The sequence below is a fragment of the Oreochromis niloticus genome, linkage group LG12 (genome assembly GCF_001858045.2).
Source record: "Oreochromis niloticus isolate F11D_XX linkage group LG12, O_niloticus_UMD_NMBU, whole genome shotgun sequence".
NCBI classification, from domain to species: domain Eukaryota; kingdom Metazoa; phylum Chordata; class Actinopteri; order Cichliformes; family Cichlidae; genus Oreochromis; species Oreochromis niloticus.
In genome coordinates this window covers 36,586,626-36,604,931 of record NC_031977.2, presented here as the reverse complement: position 1 = coordinate 36,604,931, position 18,306 = coordinate 36,586,626, and the positions used below count along the sequence as shown (strand labels likewise).

Here is an 18,306-nt window from a genome sequence, read left to right as displayed (position 1 = left end):
GGGAAGTCCTTCATGTTTCAGCAGGATGATGCTAAACTGCATTAGACAAGGATGGGACAACAATCCTCTCCCAGAAGTTGAGCTGCTGCTCTCCTCAGCTCAAAGACGTTTATGCACTGTTGTTGCTGCACAGTAGAAACAATGGGTTTTATGTCTTTTGTATTGTGTTGTAGACTAAACATGTACACAAAACATTTGACATTTCATACCTGTGTTAAACAGGAAGCTGTGGGTGAAAACATTACTGTAAGAAAGAAGCCACTTCTGTTGTGTGGTGCACGCTGTGATCATGAGGACATGAGCCATAGCCACATGTGGGATGGGTGTGTGAAGGAAGTAGTCTGGCTTTGATAAGATGCACTTAGAGTTGGATGTGCACTGCTTTTCTTTTGTTTTTAATCATTGTGCTCCCAAAGAGAAATTCAATTAATTTAATTTAGAAAGCTCCAATTCACAGCAACAGTCACCTCAAAACACTTTATCTTGTAAGAAAAAAATCCAAGAATCAGATGATCACATTTGAGCAATCAGTTCGTGACAGTGGGAAGGAAAACCTCACTTTTAGGAGGAGGAAACCTCTGGCAGAACCAGGCTGCGAGAGGGGCGGGCATCTGCTACGACCAGCTGGGGGTGCAAAGAACAAGAAAGGAGGGTATAAATCACGGGCCATCGTTCCCCTTTAATTAGAGGAGTTAATAGAAATGAAATACATGACATGGTTAAATAACATAAGAGTCTGCAGTCAGTGCTTCAAACACAGGCATATTTATAAGAATAATATAGACCATAAGTAAATAACAGTATATAAATAAGACAGAAAACTTATATACAAATATGGAAATAAAATGTATTCAATTACAGAGCAGCTACTCTGCTTTCTTAGTTTTTGAAGATTTTAAAACTACTTGGTTTTACAAAGACTTGATACCACAGAAGGAAGTTGGAGCAGAGATTACAGGGACGTGAGGAGAGGGCTGAGAAAAATCACTGAAGGTGGGGGTGAAACTGTGGGGGATATGCATAGAGCAAACGAGTTAAAACAACAGGTTTAACTCCGCCTCCTCCTGCTCAAACATCATCACATCACACCATCTGTACTCCAGTGAGACCTCCACATTCCTCCAGCAAACCCCCATCACTCTGACCTCCATCCCCCTCCATGCCACCCTGTATCACAGCCCCAGATACCACCACGCCCCCGGTTAGTCAGACCAGCCAGCACACCCACTCAGGTGAGAAGATAGTTGAAAAGCTCAAAAAGGGCAAACCAGCTAAACCTGACGACATCGGCCCCAGAGTGCTGAAGGCTGTGTGGAGAACTACAGCACCACCTCTACAACCTGAGGCTACGTCCACACTAATGTGTTTTCATTTGAAAACACATCGTTTTCTCCCGTCCACACCAAGACGGCGTTTTCACTGATGGAAAACGCATACATTTGAAAACGGTGCTTTCGCGTCGCGGTCTGGACAGCGAAAATGGAGACTTTCTGAAACGATGACGCATGTTAGTCATATGATGCAGTCATGTGACCAATTAAACTCAGATAGCGGAGGGTATTATACCGGCTAGTGTGGATGTAGCCTGAGCCTGCTCCTCACTGCCTGAGACCCACCCAGTGGCACTGAATGACTGCAGGCCTGTAGCACTGATCTCTGGTATCATGAAGGTCATGACCCTCTGTGGTTCGCATACCAGCCTCATTTGGGGTGGATGATGCAGTTATACATCTGCTGCATGCTGAGAGTTTATTCCTCCCTGCATTGATCCAACACCACAGTTTGTATATTGATCTTTGACTTCTCAAGTTCCTTTAACACGATCCAGCCTGCTGAGTGTTAGGGATGAAGGTGGAGGCTACATGTTTCTATTTCTATGCTTCATTTTATAAATTTGCTTTGTTGTCAGGAATATTATTGCTGTTATGACAACTACATTTCCCTCCAGGATTAATATAGTTTCTCTGTGATATTGTTTTTTATTAAGTTTGATGTATTTTGTTTACTGTAACATACCTGTGGTAAAGAGGAAGTTGTAGGTGGAAACATTACGGTAAGAAAGAAGCCACTTCTATTATTTGGTGAAAAGTCAGCGGACTGTTCACCACATACGGTGTGTCATCTGTCAACAGGAGGAAGTGAGACGTATCCAGATGTGGGGGTGACAGAAGTGCTGTAGCACTGTTTCTGCTTCAGTCTTTGTTGAGTCTGATATGATGCACTTTTATATGTTGATGATTTTGATTTGTTTGCTTTCAATAAATAACAAAAGGAAAACTTTGATTTGCTGATGATCATTTGAAGATTTTCCATCACAAATGTCAGGCGAGCTCTTCAGAGGAGGCGGTGAGCAGACTGCTGCTGCCCCTCAAACCCAGTGGGTGGATGTGCTGTGAAAAGCGTTTAATACATCGTGATTTGTGATGTTTGTCACACTTGGACAAATAAAATACTGGATAAAGACGACCAGAGTAAAACCAAAGTACACTTTAAAAATAATGATTTCATTTCTTAAAGGAAAAGACCCTCGCAATGCTACCTGCTTTAATATGTACGTGTACAAACATATTCAGGTCTCAAGTATAGATCATTATTGTTTGAAATATTCTTTATTATTTCCTCTGATCTTTGTTTTAGTCGATTCTATTTAGAAAAGTGTTTCTTCAGCTTCGGCCTCATTAATGTTCTTCATGATCAATTATTCTTTCTATGAACATTTCTTATTTGCTCTTTTGTTTTCAAAACAAAAAAATAATTACTAACATTTACAGAGAAAAAAGATTTTTATTTAGGCAACAGTACAGAAAACATGATCACCATTACTATCCCCCACTGCACGCACGCACACCATGTGATCAGACACACAATCACACAAAAGAAGAAGCACTGCTGTGTCTCAGAGCGTGCAGAGGTGTTCAGCTGTGAAGTTGGATCGAGGCAAACAGGTAACACACACACACACACACACACACACACACACACACACACAACCTCCTTAAACTCATAGAGATCAGTCAGTTTTTCATCTTCTTTATTCTCATAGAATCTAAATTATTTGCCGTTTTTAGTGTTTCTGCTGCAAACACTGCTGCTGCTGTGACTCTCTCGCTTCCTCCTCTTTGGTTAAACTAAAATATTTGTGACATTACATTTGTTTCTGTCATTTCTTCCTTTTAATTGCATCAGGTTTTCCACCTCATTTGCATTTTTCCTGACTGGCTGAGAGATGTGGACACACTCAAAAATAATATTTATGCCCCAAACTCTGACTTTGGGTAATTAATCAATGTAAATTTGTTACATAAGAACAATATAAAAAGTTAAATCTGGTGAAATGTACTAGATTGATATACATTCACCTTATACCAGGATTATTGTCCTTAATATTTAATATTTATTAAATCAATAAACCTTTGATTTTACATATTTCAGCTGCATTTTACTCAGAATTATTGCTGCATGTTTGTGAGGGATAAGAATCCATTTTTGAGTGTACAAATTTTTTTGCAGCTGTCCTTATTGTGGCTCTGATTGGTGCAATCTGCTGCTTAGATAAACAGCTCTGCTTGCAAATGTTTATTAAACCTTAAACTGTCCTTGAACATTTTGTGTATTTTTATGGAATGACTGACTTAATGAGTGGCAACATGAAAACAAACTAATAAAGTCCACTTTTGAAGTGGATAAGAATCTCTTTACTGTGAAGAGATCCTTAAATTTACATGTTACATGTTACATGTACGCTGGTACTGTAACCTGTGACATTAACAAGGGTCTTAGTTTGAGTCCAGAAGAGCGTTTCAGTGAGCTAATACAATGCTGTTCACTTTTGATTTTTGAGAAAACGCCAATATTGTTTAGTAATAACATGTTTTTAAGTTTGAGTCAGTCTGAATTTTCATTTTTAGCTCATAAAATCAATTATTGTGATAATTCTGAGTCCTCTCTAAATGGCTCGTTGATGGTCTCACTCTGTGTAGGTGTGTTAATAACCTTCTGAATCCACGTAAAATACAAACATTTATCTTTTAAACTTTGTCCGAAATCAGATTGTTCACGTCAGCGTTACTTTGCTCTTGCTGTCTTGCTGCATTTCTCTTCACTTTCAGTGATTTCTGTTACGTAGTTTTTCAGCTCCACCTCTAAAGTTTTGGACAAGGTCATTTTAGTTCATCGTTTTAACAGACTGTGAAACTACTCACATCAAATTTCTTGTTCACGTTCACACAAACAAAAGCAGAAGAAAAGTTCAGTGATACTCAAAAATGAAACAAATGACAGGAAACCTATAATACACAATGACTGCTTAGAAGCTCATTTTGATTTCAGAGGAGAGTTTTAGCATGAATGTTTTCAGTGCTTGTGAAGAAGACTTTCGTTTGCTAACTGTCTGCATTATTCTGAACAACAGACCAAAGAAACACATCAAAGATGCAAAATAATAATTAAATAATTGATGCACAACAGCTTACTGTGTTTTTGGCATCTGAGCTGTGCAGACCATTGTTTTTCTGGAGTTGTGGGGACACAGTCTAAAGTATTTAGTATTCACTGCTCATCCAAAGACATACTGTATGATAGTGCATGTGTCTGTATAAGAAAGTTTAGCACAAGAGAGCTTAAAATCATCTTTTCCTCTCTCCAGGTCAGTCAGTCGGTGGACTTTCAGCAGTGACGTGATGGCAGCAGCAGCACCTGGTGAGTCCAGACAGACTGTAGGTGAGACCTGCAGCCTGCTGACAGGAGTGAGAAACTTGGTTGGCACTGTTGGCTTTTGGTAACTTACTGTGATTCTAACACCCGTTCACCTGTTGGAAGAAAAAATACACATCATGATAATAATAATTCTCTGCTTTGTAAACAGAGAAATTAATGTGTTGAGTGTTTTTCCACTTTCTGTTGAATTAATTTTCTCTGAAAAACAAACATAAAAAACATTTATGTTCAGCACAAACATCAGCGCCAAATGAAACTTTATGATTTCAAGGTTTCATTTCAATCAAACAGAACATTAACTTCTTAGTCAGCCTGATGTGTTAGATGCCTTCAGGCGACTTTTGTTGTGATTTGATGATAAAAAGAAAAAGTTTCTCTTGGCTTGAACTCTAAATGTGTTCACAGGGTGTCCCAAGAGTCTCTATATACTTTCACAAGTTCCTACAAATTACACAACAAACTGAGTTTATTCATGATTTATCATCAACAAAGAAGTTGTTGCAGCTTTACTTGCTAGGTTTGCCGTCACATTCCAACACTGTGAAGATTAGCTGTATACCTCCTCATGAGCAGCTCAACTTTCAGCCATCTTGGGACATGAACCTCTCAGAGGTTTTACAGCATCCCTTCCCTGACCTCGCTGCAGGCCAGACTCTGCACACTAAACCACCAGCTTCGACCAGAGAGAAGAGAATCATCACTGAACTTTTCCGGGACGGAGGTTGCAGGAGTGATTCACACATTTACACTCAGCATTATAATTTTATGCTTTCAGTTTTCGAACAACCTGAAGCTGGTACAGGTAGAGCTTTATCCTCTCTGAAGCATCCACTGAATCGAGCTTTTGTTGATGCTGAGTTAGAGTGCAGCCCTCCGGATGAACCTTTGATGGCTTTGCAGGAACGCCTGCTCCAGGAGTTTGGTGCTTTCATCAGTAACATCCTTCTGCTGCTTCATTTGTCAAAAACAAATCCTGTTTCAAGAAACTTGCTATGGATTCTGTTAATTGTGTTATGCACTGCAGCAATGTGACGTCAATAAAGTTTCTCAAACTCACATTGAACTGCAGTCAGGGACTGAAAAACAACACTTCAGTGTTGGCGAGCCAGGCGAGTGATCGTCTTACAAGAACTGTAAAGTCTAAGCTTTCACACGTTGATACCCAAGCAACGAAAGAAGGAAGTGAACGGGGAGTTTTGGGACACGCGGTATATGATTATGTACACACACACACACACACACACACATACACAGTGTTTATTTACTTATCGTCACTGAACATAATGAGTTGATTGAAATATGATGATTGATGATTTAATTTCAATCATTTTTCATTTTGTACTGATGTAAGCAGTGGTGAGCTCTGACAATTTCAGGCTGAAATTATAAATTGGAGCACACTGATTCATGTTTCTGTATTTTTGCAGATGATGATTTCAACAAACCAGAACACAGCAGCTCAGAGTTTGAGGACTGTAAGTCAAACTAACAACATTTCATATCATGAATAAAATAAGAGAAACTGGTGGATTAGAGGTATGAAATGTTATGCCAGGAACTTTCTGATTTAAAAAGAGAATGAATCATCTATTAAATCCTGCAGCCTGATTTTCTGCTCATTTATGAGTCCAGTAGTTACAGGTCAAAATCTTTAATGGATTGAATGGAAAAAAGTGATTAAATGAAGATTAAATGAAGGTGTATATTTCTGTTTTGTTCACATATTATATTTTAAATATTATATATATATTATATTTTATGAAGAAACTGAGTAAAAATGGTCAGTGACTGTGGAAATCACTAGTTGGTAGTGAATCTGCACACGAGTCCATTTACAGTTGAAATAATCCATCCAAATAATCTGTTTACAGCCTCCACACTGCAGCGGTCCGACTGCCCACCATGGGCTTTATTACAGTGGATTAAAGCAACAGCAGAAACTAATTAAGTAGGAAAACACTAATTAACCATGAAAATTACACTAAAATGTGATTTTAAAGTAAAGTGAAATTCCCCATTATTTTAAGTGTTTCGTTATCAGTAACAATTGAAATCTAAATTATTACCAATATGTACATCTAATTAGACATTAACAGACAAACGTTTGTTTCCTACATGTTTAAAAAGCTGTTTTGGACTGAAGAGCATAATCGTTTCATTTCTTTTAAAAAAGAAGAAGAAAATGTGGTTAAAAAGACCACAGAATGAGACATGAATATTATGTTTCTACAAAAAATACATGAATAAATTAAAAACGTTTTTAAAATAAACGCAGTGTTTCAGTAACTGAACTTATTTTTCAGTGTCTGAGCTGAGGGTCGTTCTGCTGGGGAACAGCTGGTCTAAGAGGAGCTCAGTGGGGAACTTCATACTGGGAGCGACTGTGTTCACCTCTGACGATAAAGCAGACCTCTGTCTGCGAGTCAAAAGAGAGCTGAAGGGGAAAGAAATCGATCTCATCAACACTCCAGATCTGCTGTCTCCTAAAATCTCCCCAGAAGATCTGACGAAACAAGTTGAAAACTGTGTGAGACTCTCTGCTCCTGGACCTCATGTGTTTCTGCTGGTCCTCCAGCCTGCAGACTTCACTGAGGATCACAGACAGAGGCTACAAATGGTCCTTGAACTCTTTGGTGATCCATCATTTGATCGTTCACTGGTTCTGATAATGCCCAAAGACAAGAGTTCAAGTTCCATTGAAAAGTATCTGCAGCATCCACAGTTAGGAGACATAATCAAGAAATGTAGAGAAAAATTGTTGTGGCAGAAGAACCTGGAACGAGAGCAGCTGTTAGCAGCCGTAGATACAGTGGTGAAGAAGAGCATGGGGGAGGATGTTTCCAGTGAGGAAACATCGGTTTCACCCAGTCAAGACGAGGAAGAAAAAGTCCCTGCCAACTTGGATCCTATAAGGGGTGGTGAGTCTAGGAACAGTATTTTTTGTACAGTATAATGTGATGGTCAGGTTTAAGTTCAGATCATCTGCATCTAGCTGTGAACTTTCCAACTTCAGTTCAGGTTTGAAGGATTCCAGTTTGAAAGAAGGTGGAGACCCTCTTCCAACTGAGGACCATGGCCTTTGATTTAGAGGTGCTGATTTTCATTCTCGCCACTTCACACTTGGCTGTGAACTGTTGCAGTGTGAGCTGGAGGACACCACCTGATGAGCCAAACTGATGAGAAACACATCATCTGAAAAAAATAAGCAGAGACGAATTTCTGACGCCAACACAGTGGAAGCCTTCCACCACTGTCTGCACCTAGAAATTCTGTCCATAAAAATAATGAACAGAATTAATGACAACGGGCAGTCCTGCTGGAGTCCAACACCCACCAGGAGTCTGACTTGTTGCCAGCAGTGTGGACCCAGCTCTAGCAATGGTTGTAGAAGAATCAAATGGCTTGCTGCAACAGGTGAAACACTCCATACCCCTAAAGAACTTCTCACAGAATACTCTGAGGGACACGGTCAAATGCCTTCTCCAAGTCCACAAAACACATGTAGACTAGTTGGGCAAACTTCCATGGACCCTCAAATATCTCTGTTAGCTAAAGAGCTGGTCCAGTGTTCCACGATTTGGACTACAACCACATTGTTCCTTCTGTATCCGAGTTTTGACTAAAGCATGGACTTTCCTTTCCATCCTCGTGGAATAGACTTTCCTGGAGAGGTTGAGGAATGTGATCCCCGTATAGTTGGAGCACCCTCTTGTGTCCACCTTCTTGAGGATAAGAACCGCCACCCTGGCTTACCAATCTAAAGGCTCTTAATGAGATCCTGTAGAGGTGTGTCAACCAAGACAGCCCTACAACACCCAGAGCCTTCACGAACTCAGGGCAAAACTCATCCACCCCAGGGGCTCTACCACCAATGAGTTGTATAACTGCCTCGGTGTCCTCACCTACAGTGATGGATGACTTTCTCCCCATTGTCCCCAGACTCTGGTTTCTGGAGGCAGCAGCCTAAGCAGAGAACCTCAGACCTTGCTCTTTCTAGGCAACTCCTCTAGCTTATCCGGTCAAATACCAAAGCATTCACAGGCCTCATGCACTAGCCCAGGTTCCTTCCCCACCAGAGAGGTGAGAGTCCATGTTCAAGTCGCCAGTCTCTGTAGCAGGGATCAGTCTGCCAGTGTCTCCGGTCTTAGGACACACATTGCACCCGACCTCTATGGCGTCTAAAGATGGGTTGCCTAAATGAGGATGGACCTATGTTCCTTCTTCAGGTTGCACCCGGCCAGGCCCCATGGGCTAAGGCCAGTCACTGGAGACTCTCCCTCAGGTCCCCTCCGAAGTCCTAGCTCCAAAATGTAGGTAACCGGATGCCTGACAGGGTAAACTGTTCCCTTCTGGTACTCATAAGGGTCTTCTAAATTGCTTAGTGTCTGGTCCCTTGCCCAGGACCAATTTGTGATGGGACACACAACCAGGTGGCAAAAGCCCCCCAACAACATAGCCCCTGGGATCCCTGGAACACACAAGCCCCTCCACCACAATAAGGCGGCGATTCACAGAGGGGCAGATTGTCACGGTCTGTGTTGGCAGACCGTGGGGAGGTGGGGAAACAGGACCCAAACGCCGGGCTCTTCAGTGCAACAGTGTTTATTTACAGAGGTGGTGAAGTAAACAACAATAAATTCCCCAGTTTCCCAGACTCCCGTGTTGTGTCTTCCTCCCAGAAAAGTCCTAGTGTAGTGCTCTCTGCTCCAGTGTCCCTGCACTCCCTGTGCTCACTGCTCCTTCTCGTCCCACATTCCTCCTGGGGGAAAACAATAGAGGCAGTCGTTACACACCTTATCCCAGCAGGCATACACTCACACTCTCTGACTATGTTTGAAGATTGACGTGAAGTCAAACGCAATAATCCAGCATCGGTGGAAACTCCATCACTCCTCTAAATAGCTCCCCCAACGAGCCCAGATGAGGAGCAGGTGTGTGGCAAGGGCTTCGGGTGTGGCCAGTCCTCAAGCCAGGCCACGCCCCTCAGGCCTGAAGATGCCTGTAACTTGGCCACAGAAAACAGCAACACACAAACACACACAAACCTGCCTACATACAGATGAGGACAGAGATCAGAGGCAGTGCAGACGACACACCAAATAATAATAATAAAGACAATAATCCTAATAATGATAATACTACTACTAATAATAATCGTCTTAGTCCCCACTGCCCACGGACCCCGAGTCCCCAGAGCCGGATCCGTGACACAGATAATATTAAAAGGTGATACTGGTTGTGCACTGTGAGTAGAGAGTGCATCTGCAGTTTTCTTGTTATCGTGAGCAATCATCAGCTGTTTTAAGAAAAAGAAGTAAATGGTGGTGGTGTAAACATTGGTATTTAACCAATCAGGTGATCTTATTAATATTTCAAACACTGTAACAGAATGTAGTAAAACTGGGGTGATAAAAATGTGTGTGTCACAATCTTAAAGGTAATTTACAAGTTTTATCTTTTGTCATTTTTTGTTTTTCAGCACATGAACTCAGGATAATGCTGTTTGGAAAAAGTGAGGACAAAAAATCATCCCTGGAAAAGATCATCATTAGAAAGAAAGAGTTTAATATTCCTAAAGTTCTTGGAGGAAAGCAATGTCGCGCTGCCTCTGGAGAGTGGAAAGGGAAACCGTTAACAGTGGTCAAAACCCCCGACATCTTCAGTCTGTCTGTGAAAACTCTGTTAGAAGTGATGAAGAGCTGTGTGAGTCTCTGTCCTCCTGGACCAAACGTTCTGCTGCTGTTAGTGAAACCTTCTGATTTCACTGAAGAGGACAGAAAAACTCTGAATTTGGTCCTGAGCTTGTTCGGTCAAGATGCCCTTAAACACTCAATGGTCATTATAACACAGAAACAAGAGAAAGGCAATAACTCAGTGGAAAAGCTCATTGAAGACTGCAACCAAAGGCAGAACTGGTTTGAAAAAAATTGTTCTGCTACAGAATATTCAGAGTTGATGGAAGAAATGAATGAGATAGTGAGTGAAAACTGGGGGAAATATCTCATGTTAAAAGAAGAGGCTAAACCCAATCTGAAGTCCAGTCTGAACCTGGTTCTGTGTGGGAGGAGAGGAGCAGAGAAGACTTCAGCAGCCAAGGCCATTTTAGGTCAGACTGAGCTTCATTCAGTCTCCAACTCATCAGAGTGTGTTAAACATCAGGGAGAGGTGTGTGGACGTTGGGTTTCCCTGGTGGAGCTGCCTGCCTTGTATGGAAAACCTCAGGAGGCAGTGATGGAGGAATCACTCAAGTGTATCTCCCTCTGTGATCCTGAGGGTGTCCATGCCTTCATCCTGGTCCTACCTGTGGCTCCCCTCACTGATGAAGACAAGGGAGAGTTAGAGACCATCCAGGACACATTCAGCTCTCGAGTCAATGACTTCACCATGATTCTGTTCACTGTGGACTCAGATCCTACAGATCCAACTGTTGTTAATTTTCTAAAGGACAATGAAGACATCCAGGAGCTCTGTGAGAGCTGTGGAGGAAGATCTGTTGTTCTTAACGTCAAGAACAAAGAGCAGATCCCAGAGATGTTTGAGATTGTTGACAAAATTAGTCAGTCTACAGGACAACTGTGCTGTTATACAACTACAACATTTTTACACGCACAAATGGAGAAAGTCTTAAAACTTGTCAGTGGTAAGCAGTTTAGATTGTGATATTTTCCAATGACCCAGAGTTTTAATCCAGTATACAAGTGTTAACTCTGATTGTTTTCATGTTTTAGTTGATGAAGGTGGAGAACAGGACTCAGACTGTCTCAGGATTGTGCTGATTGGGAAGACCGGCTGTGGAAAGAGCTCTACAGGAAACACCATTTTAGGAACAGATGAGTTTAAAGCTGAATCAAGTCAAATGTCGGTCACACAATGCTGTCAGAAAGCAAAGAGTGAGGTGGACGGGCGTCCTGTTGTTGTCGTCGACACTCCTGGTCTGTTTGACACAACTTTGACCAATGAAGAAGTTCAAGAAGAGCTGGTGAAATGTGTCAGTCTCCTGGCTCCAGGACCACATGTCTTCTTGGTGGTGATACAGGTTGGCAGATTCACAGCAGAGGAGAAAGAGACACTGAAACTCATCAAAAAATTCTTTGGGAAGAATTCTGAAAAGTTCACCATCGTTCTTTTAACCAGAGGAGACGATCTGGAGCGTCAGGGAGAGTCTATTGATGATTACATCAAGAACAAATGTCACAGTTCCTTTAAGAAACTGATCTCTGACTGTGGAGGAAGATACCATGTGTTTAATAACTCTGAGAAACAAAACCGCACACAAGTCAGTGAGCTGATAAAAAAGATTGACACCATGGTGAAGGACAATGGAGGATGCTTTTACACCAATGAGATGCTGCAAGAGGCTGAAACTGCGATAAGGAAGGAGATGCAAAAGATTTTAAAGAAGAAGGAAGAACAGATTCAGGAACAAAAGGCAGAATTTGAAAGAAAACGTAAGGAAGAAATCGAGGCTATGAAGAAAAGAATGGATGAAGAGAGAGAAAAGGAGAGAATACAGAGAGAAAAGGATCTAGAAAAAATGAGAAATAAAATTAGAGAAGAAGAAGAGAAGAGAAAGCAGGAACAGGAAATCAGGGAAAAGGAGAAAAGGGAAAAAGAAGCTGAAGAAGAAAGACGTCGACAAGAATTTGAAAAAGAACTTGAAAAGCTGGACAAACAAATTCAGTCAGAAAAAGAGGCAAAAGAAAATGTCGACAGAAAACTGGAAGAAGCCAGAGAAGAGATGAGAAGAAAACAAGAGGAGTGGGAGAAAGAACAGAAAGAATGGTGGGACAAACAAAGACAAGAAGAAGACAAAAGACGAGAGGAAGAGAAAGAAAAAATTGAAAAACTACAGGAAGATTATAACAAAAAGCTGAAATGTGAAAAAATCAATAAAGAAGAGGATCAAAGAAGAAGAGAACAGGAAATAAAAGGATTGGAGGAAATTCATAAGAAAACTCTGGATGATCTAAAGAAGAAACATGAAGAGGAAGCCAGAAAGCAGGCTGAAGAGTTTAATGAATTCCAGAAGAAACACATGGAGAAATTAATGGCTCAGAGGGAGGAACACGAAAAGGAAATGTATGACTTAGTGAGACGTGTGACGAAAAAGACTGAAAACCTGAAAAAGATCAAGAATTTAATGCAAAAACATGAAAAAGAAATGAGATCTGTGACAAATGAAGAGGAGATTGAAGACCTCCAGGAAATGCATAAAGATCAACTAAATGAGTTAATGCAAGAAATCTTGAACGAAGAGATCAGGGACGCGTCAGCCTGCAGCATTTTATGAGGTGAAATCCACTTTTACAGCTGTTCTTTAACTGTTAGAGGACAGAAACATCAAAAATGTGCAGACTTGTTGTTCTGCATGTTTTACACATGCTTTTTCATCACGGCCAATGTTGGTCAAGTTACTTGAAAAAAGTAATCAGTAACTAATTACTGATTACTTCCCCGCAAAAAGTAATCCCGTGACTTTACTGATTACTTATTTTCAAAAGTAATTAGTTACTTAGTTGCTTTTTAAAAACATGATTTACAACCTGAATAGATAAAGCGATAGATCTTTCAGCCCAATTCTACTTTTTCTGCATAATCCATCATACAAAATGTAATCAAATGGAAATGTCTCTTTTTAAAACTTATTTTGTTAGTTTTAATCTTTTAACTTTATGCATCAAGCAAAAATTTAATTATATGCAACATTCTCTGACTGGAAGAAATTTGTTTAACATTTAAACCTATTTTCTGCACATTCCAGCACATAAAATACAATATTTTTTTTGTGTGTTTACACTCAGTCTTTCAAATAGATGCAAGTGAAACACAGCAGAAAATAAATAAAATCAAAGACTAGCGGTCCTGTTGCTCTATTTTCACCTGTAAAGCAGGAGTGGGGTAGGCGGAGGTTTGTCCTGGTGCAGGTGTGCCGCAGCCATCATGTCAGTGGAAGAATCCGCGAGTTTGTCTGTGAATTATGTCGTAGCGCACTCTGTGCTTGCTCAGACGTTTAGGGTTTTTTTCGCTGTAAAAAGAAGTTTTCTTCCCACGCAGTGAACAGCAGACACTAATGTTTTTGTTACTTTTTACGGAATCAAACTCAAAGTAAGGTCAGTACTTCCACGCTTTAAACGCTGCACGCTCATGCTCTGCTGCACTCAATACATTATCCATTGTTGATCTGCACACAGCTGTTGTCACGAACGCCGCACACGCTTACGTCACTGTCATGAGACACTCTCGCAAAAAAATCACAATTTTAGTAATGCAGTAGTGCAGCATTCCTACGGGAAAGTAACGGTAATCTAATTACCTTTTTTTGCAATAGTAATCCCTTACTTTAAACGTTACTTGAAAAAAGTAATCGGATTACAGTATTACGTTACAAGCAATGTTCCCTCTAATTTTTCATGCACACTGTTGGCACGGTCTCTGCGCAGAGAAAATCTGCGTTGCGCACAAAAAAAATTCTAACCTGAATTGAAATTAAAGTAAATATGTGCCGACACCGGTGTTTTAGCTGGCAAAGCGGCGTGGCTGACATGGTTGAAGCCACGTCAATGACAACGTGTACAAACTTTGGAGATGTGAGCAGACGGAAAAAAGTGTGGACTTTATACCAGTTTTTAAATTGTATTGATAGGCCACGTAAAACCAGAGTTATGATAAAAATATCTGCAATGTTTGGTTTTCTTTCTGAATACTGTCGTTGTTTATATTTACTGCGGGAAGAAACGGTAAAAAGCGCTCTCCACCTGTGAGCAAAGACGAAACCAAAACGCTCCCACCCTTTCCCATTGGTCAAAAAATGTACCCTGTCGACCAATCAAAACATGGCATTTAGTTGTTTAGGAAGGGGGAAGTTTTAGGAGTGATGGCGGCGTTTTGAGATGTGAGAGATTTGCGACGTTTAGCGCAAATCTTGTGTAGTTAGTGTGTAGTTAGTGTGTAGTTAGTGTGTAGTGTAGTCAATAGTTTTGTTGTGTGTGTCAGAACAATGAGGCGACTGCTGAATGTTACAGGTGTTACAGCAGTGATACATCTCCTGTTGTCAGGCCTGCAGGTATCAGGCTGTTGTTCTCCTTTATCTCATAGTGGACAGAAATTATTTTTTGGAGTGGCACAAATAATTTGTGTGGCATCAGATTTGATGCAGAACAGCTGATTGTTCTGTAAATAGTTTGAAATGTTTATTTAAAAAAACACCTTGGCTTCATTTTCAGGTAAACAGCTGCAAAAAACTTTGTTGTTTGCAAAACTCAGTAAATTTTTGAAGAAGTAACTATGTAATTAATTGCCCAACATTGGTCTTTATATACTGTATTTTGCAGACAGAGTTACAGACTCTCTCCCAGACCACAGACTCATAATACAAGTCGAGTTTTATTTTTTTTAAAAAAGAAAGTTGTGTTTTCAAAATTGGAGTTCAAGTTATTTTTACTTCCAATAGTGTTAACATACTACACAGGTCATGAACAAGAGTTTTTTTTAAATTTTCATTGTAAGTGGGCTAAAGCAGTTAATTCAAAGTAGTCTAACATAAATGTAAATGCAGTAATTTGATTATTTTAATAAACCATGTAACTTGGATGGATTCGATGCTGGCGTGACCACAGTGCACACGTCTGATGTCGCTCACAGTGGTCCAATGGACGCTCAGGGAGTTTGTGTGTTTGCTCAGACACATGAAACATTAGAGGGAACATTGGCTACAAGTAATGCGTTACTGCCCATCTCTGATCACGACCACAGAAAAATCTGCTGATTGGATATCATCTAAAATACTTCAGTTCAGTTTTATTTATATATAGCACCAAATCACAACAACAGTCACCTCAAGGGGCTTTATATGGTAACGTAAAGACGCTACAACAATACAGAGAAACCTTACAATCAGATGACCCCCACGATCTAACACTTTGGTGACAGTGGGAAGGAAAAACTCCCTTTTACAGGAAGAAACTTCCAGCAGAACCAATCTCAGAGAGGGGCGGGCCATTGCTCACTAACTCCACTCATAACCAATAATAATCATTTTAATTTACACGTTTAACCTGCACTATGTAAGTAAAATTACTCATTTGAATGATTTGGCAAAAATCACCATTTGACCAAAATGTTTTTTTCTTTTTTAATATTAAACTGTTGTTAAAAGGAATCTTGATGTTATTGTTATTTCATATATTGTTCTGTTGTGAATATTTGTGGTTTGATTATGATTGTTATTTTTTTTGTTTTTTGCATAAATGTGTCATGAATAATAAACACAAGATGAATAAATAAACAAGTGAAAAAAAACTTAATTATTTTTCTTTCACTTATGATTAATAAATCATTTAAAAACAATTATAATTTAACCTATTCTCTCCAAATATCACAGCATTTATTCATTATAAAAACATATCTGTATATCATTTACACCAGTTTAATGAAATAACTAAGATTGTATCCTTGTTTTCTTTAATTATTATTGTAAAAAGTTTTTCCCTGTAATCAGCTCTGATTATTGTTAAATGATGAAGTCAAACATTTTCATTCACCTCTGAATTTATGTGTTTTTATATTACTGAACTTACCAAATTACATTAACTGCTCCATCTATGCTGACATATTTGATTTCCATAAGTTTTTTTTCTATAAGGAAAAATGTGTAAAACCTGCAGTATTATGGTAATTAGTAATTGTAATGTGCACAACAAAGTCCTGATAAAGAAATTGTTGCTAATAAAAACAATGGTACTGGAATTTTAAGCAAAGTTTGAACTTGTTTCTTGAGTCTTACTGTGGCAGGATGAGTCAATTTATGTTTTTGGTGCCTTTTCATTCTCAGCACTGTTGCAGGTAAATGCAGGATCCCTCGGCTACAGAGCTCTCAAAAAACATTTGTTTTTTTTCTTAATCTGATTTTAGTCTGGACTTTGACTCAGCCACTCAAAAACTTTTTTTTAAAGAGAACTTGCTGGTGAGTTTTGGATCATTGTGCTGCTGAAATTACCCAAGTGCTCTTTAGCTGCAGAGCAGGAAGTGACGGTCGAAGCTCTTTAGGTTCTCCTTCAGGTTTTTCTGGTGGAGACATTCAGGAGCAGAATTCAGCAGCAGCCCAGCCCATCACACTACCATCGACATGTCTGACTGTTGTTGTGATCTTTTTATGAACTGCTGTTAGTTTGATCCAGATGTAACGCGAATCAGAGTTCAGCTTTTGTCTTGTCAGACCACAAAAAGTTTCCCCAGATGTCTCGGGGATCATCCAGATGTTTTTTGGCAAATGAGCAGTTAAAGGAGAGACGATCGTGGCTCAAAGAGTTGGCAGTTCGTCTTGTAACCGGAAGGTTTCCGGTTCGAGCCCCGGCTCGGACAGTCTCGGTTGTTGTGTCCTTGGGCAAGACACTTCACCTACTGGTGATGGTCAGAGGGGCCGATGGCGCGACATGACAGCCTCACTTCTGTCAGTCTGCCCCAGGGCAGCTGTGGCTACAACTGTAGCTGCCTCCACCAGTGTGTGAATGTGAGAGTGAATGAATAGTGGAATTGTAAAGCGTTTTGAGGGCCCTGATAAGCGCTATATAAATGCAATCCTTTATTATTATTATTAAGTCCTTTAAAGACCAACACCTGAGTGTGAGAGCTGGACTCAAAAATATCCTATTGGTTACTGGCTGGCTGGTTACTTGGCCCAGCCAGCAGGCCACAACCAGGCTCCATCAAGAGCTAGAGAAACTACAGGAAAATGCAGGCCCGGAGTTAGCAAGCCTCAGGATTGATTGAGGCTGCAGTAAAAAAGGGGCACAAGTATTTAGAAGATGCCGCCTAAAAGAAGTAATATCAATGAGGAGGAACTGGAGGACATAAAGAAATCTTGGAACTTTATTTCAGAAGAAATTACAACCACTGCAAAACAACAAAAGCTGATAATCAACTTAATTGAGGATATTAAAGAATTAAGAAGGCAAAGTGAGGAAAAGGACAAGAAGATTGCTATGTTGGAAGTACAAGTTGTAAGGTTGGAACAATATTCGAGAATAACAGATGTAATAGTAACGGGTCTGGAAACCAAGCACCAGACATATGCACGGGCAGCAGCAGAAGAGAGAGGGGAGCCGCCTGAGCAAGAGTTGCGCTCCCTGGAAGAACAGGTAATGGCCTTTTTCAATAGTAAAGGCATTGAAATGGATAGCAAGGACATTGAGGGGTGCCATACTCTTCCAAGGAAAAACAAGAATCAAAAACCTGCCATTATTATAAGATTTGTTAATAGGAAGCAGAAAAAAGAGCTACTGAAGCAAGGAAGAAAGTTGAAAGGAACGAATGTGTATGTTAATGAACACCTAATCAAGAAAAACACAGATATTGCAAGACAAGCAAGATTATTAAGAAAGCAGAAGAAAATACAGTCAACCTGGACATCAGATTGTAAGGTGTTCATTAACTTAAATGGAACACCGGAGCAGGCAAAGGTCTTAGTCATTAAAGAACTGACGGAATTAGAAAAATACGGCTGATAAAATGTAAGGCAAAGCATTGGGATGGTCGATGATACTTTCAATGAATTGTCAAATTGGTTGGTACTTGGCTTAGACAAAGTATTGT

General features: G+C 40.1%; 1 protein-coding gene and 1 long non-coding RNA gene across 4 annotated transcripts; one reads left to right on the top strand and one right to left on the bottom strand.

Moving 5' to 3' along the window:
* The first annotated feature begins 2,859 nt into the window (after positions 1–2,859).
* Positions 2,860–13,237, top strand: LOC102080448 (GTPase IMAP family member 8). 3 transcript variants are annotated; one of them, XM_019365405.2, is made up of 6 exons: positions 2,860–2,945; positions 4,646–4,698; positions 6,144–6,191; positions 7,020–7,634; positions 10,196–11,356; positions 11,445–13,237. In XM_019365405.2, the coding sequence occupies exons 2-6, from the start codon at positions 4,680–4,682 to the stop codon at positions 13,004–13,006; spliced, it is 3,405 nt and encodes a 1,134-aa protein (XP_019220950.1). In that variant the 5' UTR covers positions 2,860–2,945; positions 4,646–4,679; the 3' UTR covers positions 13,007–13,237. The 3 variants fall into 3 exon arrangements, with proteins under 3 accessions (XP_019220950.1, XP_019220949.1, XP_019220951.1); XM_019365404.2 differs by having other exon boundaries at positions 4,646–4,719; XM_019365406.2 differs by lacking the exons at positions 2,860–2,945; positions 4,646–4,698 and adding an exon at positions 6,588–6,664 and having other exon boundaries at positions 6,173–6,191.
* On the bottom strand, positions 9,303–10,188 carry LOC112841808 (uncharacterized). Its single transcript, XR_003213192.1, has 2 exons — positions 9,562–10,188; positions 9,303–9,475 (listed from the first exon to the last, which is right to left on the bottom strand). It is a non-coding gene; the product is annotated as an uncharacterized LOC112841808 (long non-coding RNA).
* Positions 13,238–18,306: the final 5,069 nt, after the last annotated feature.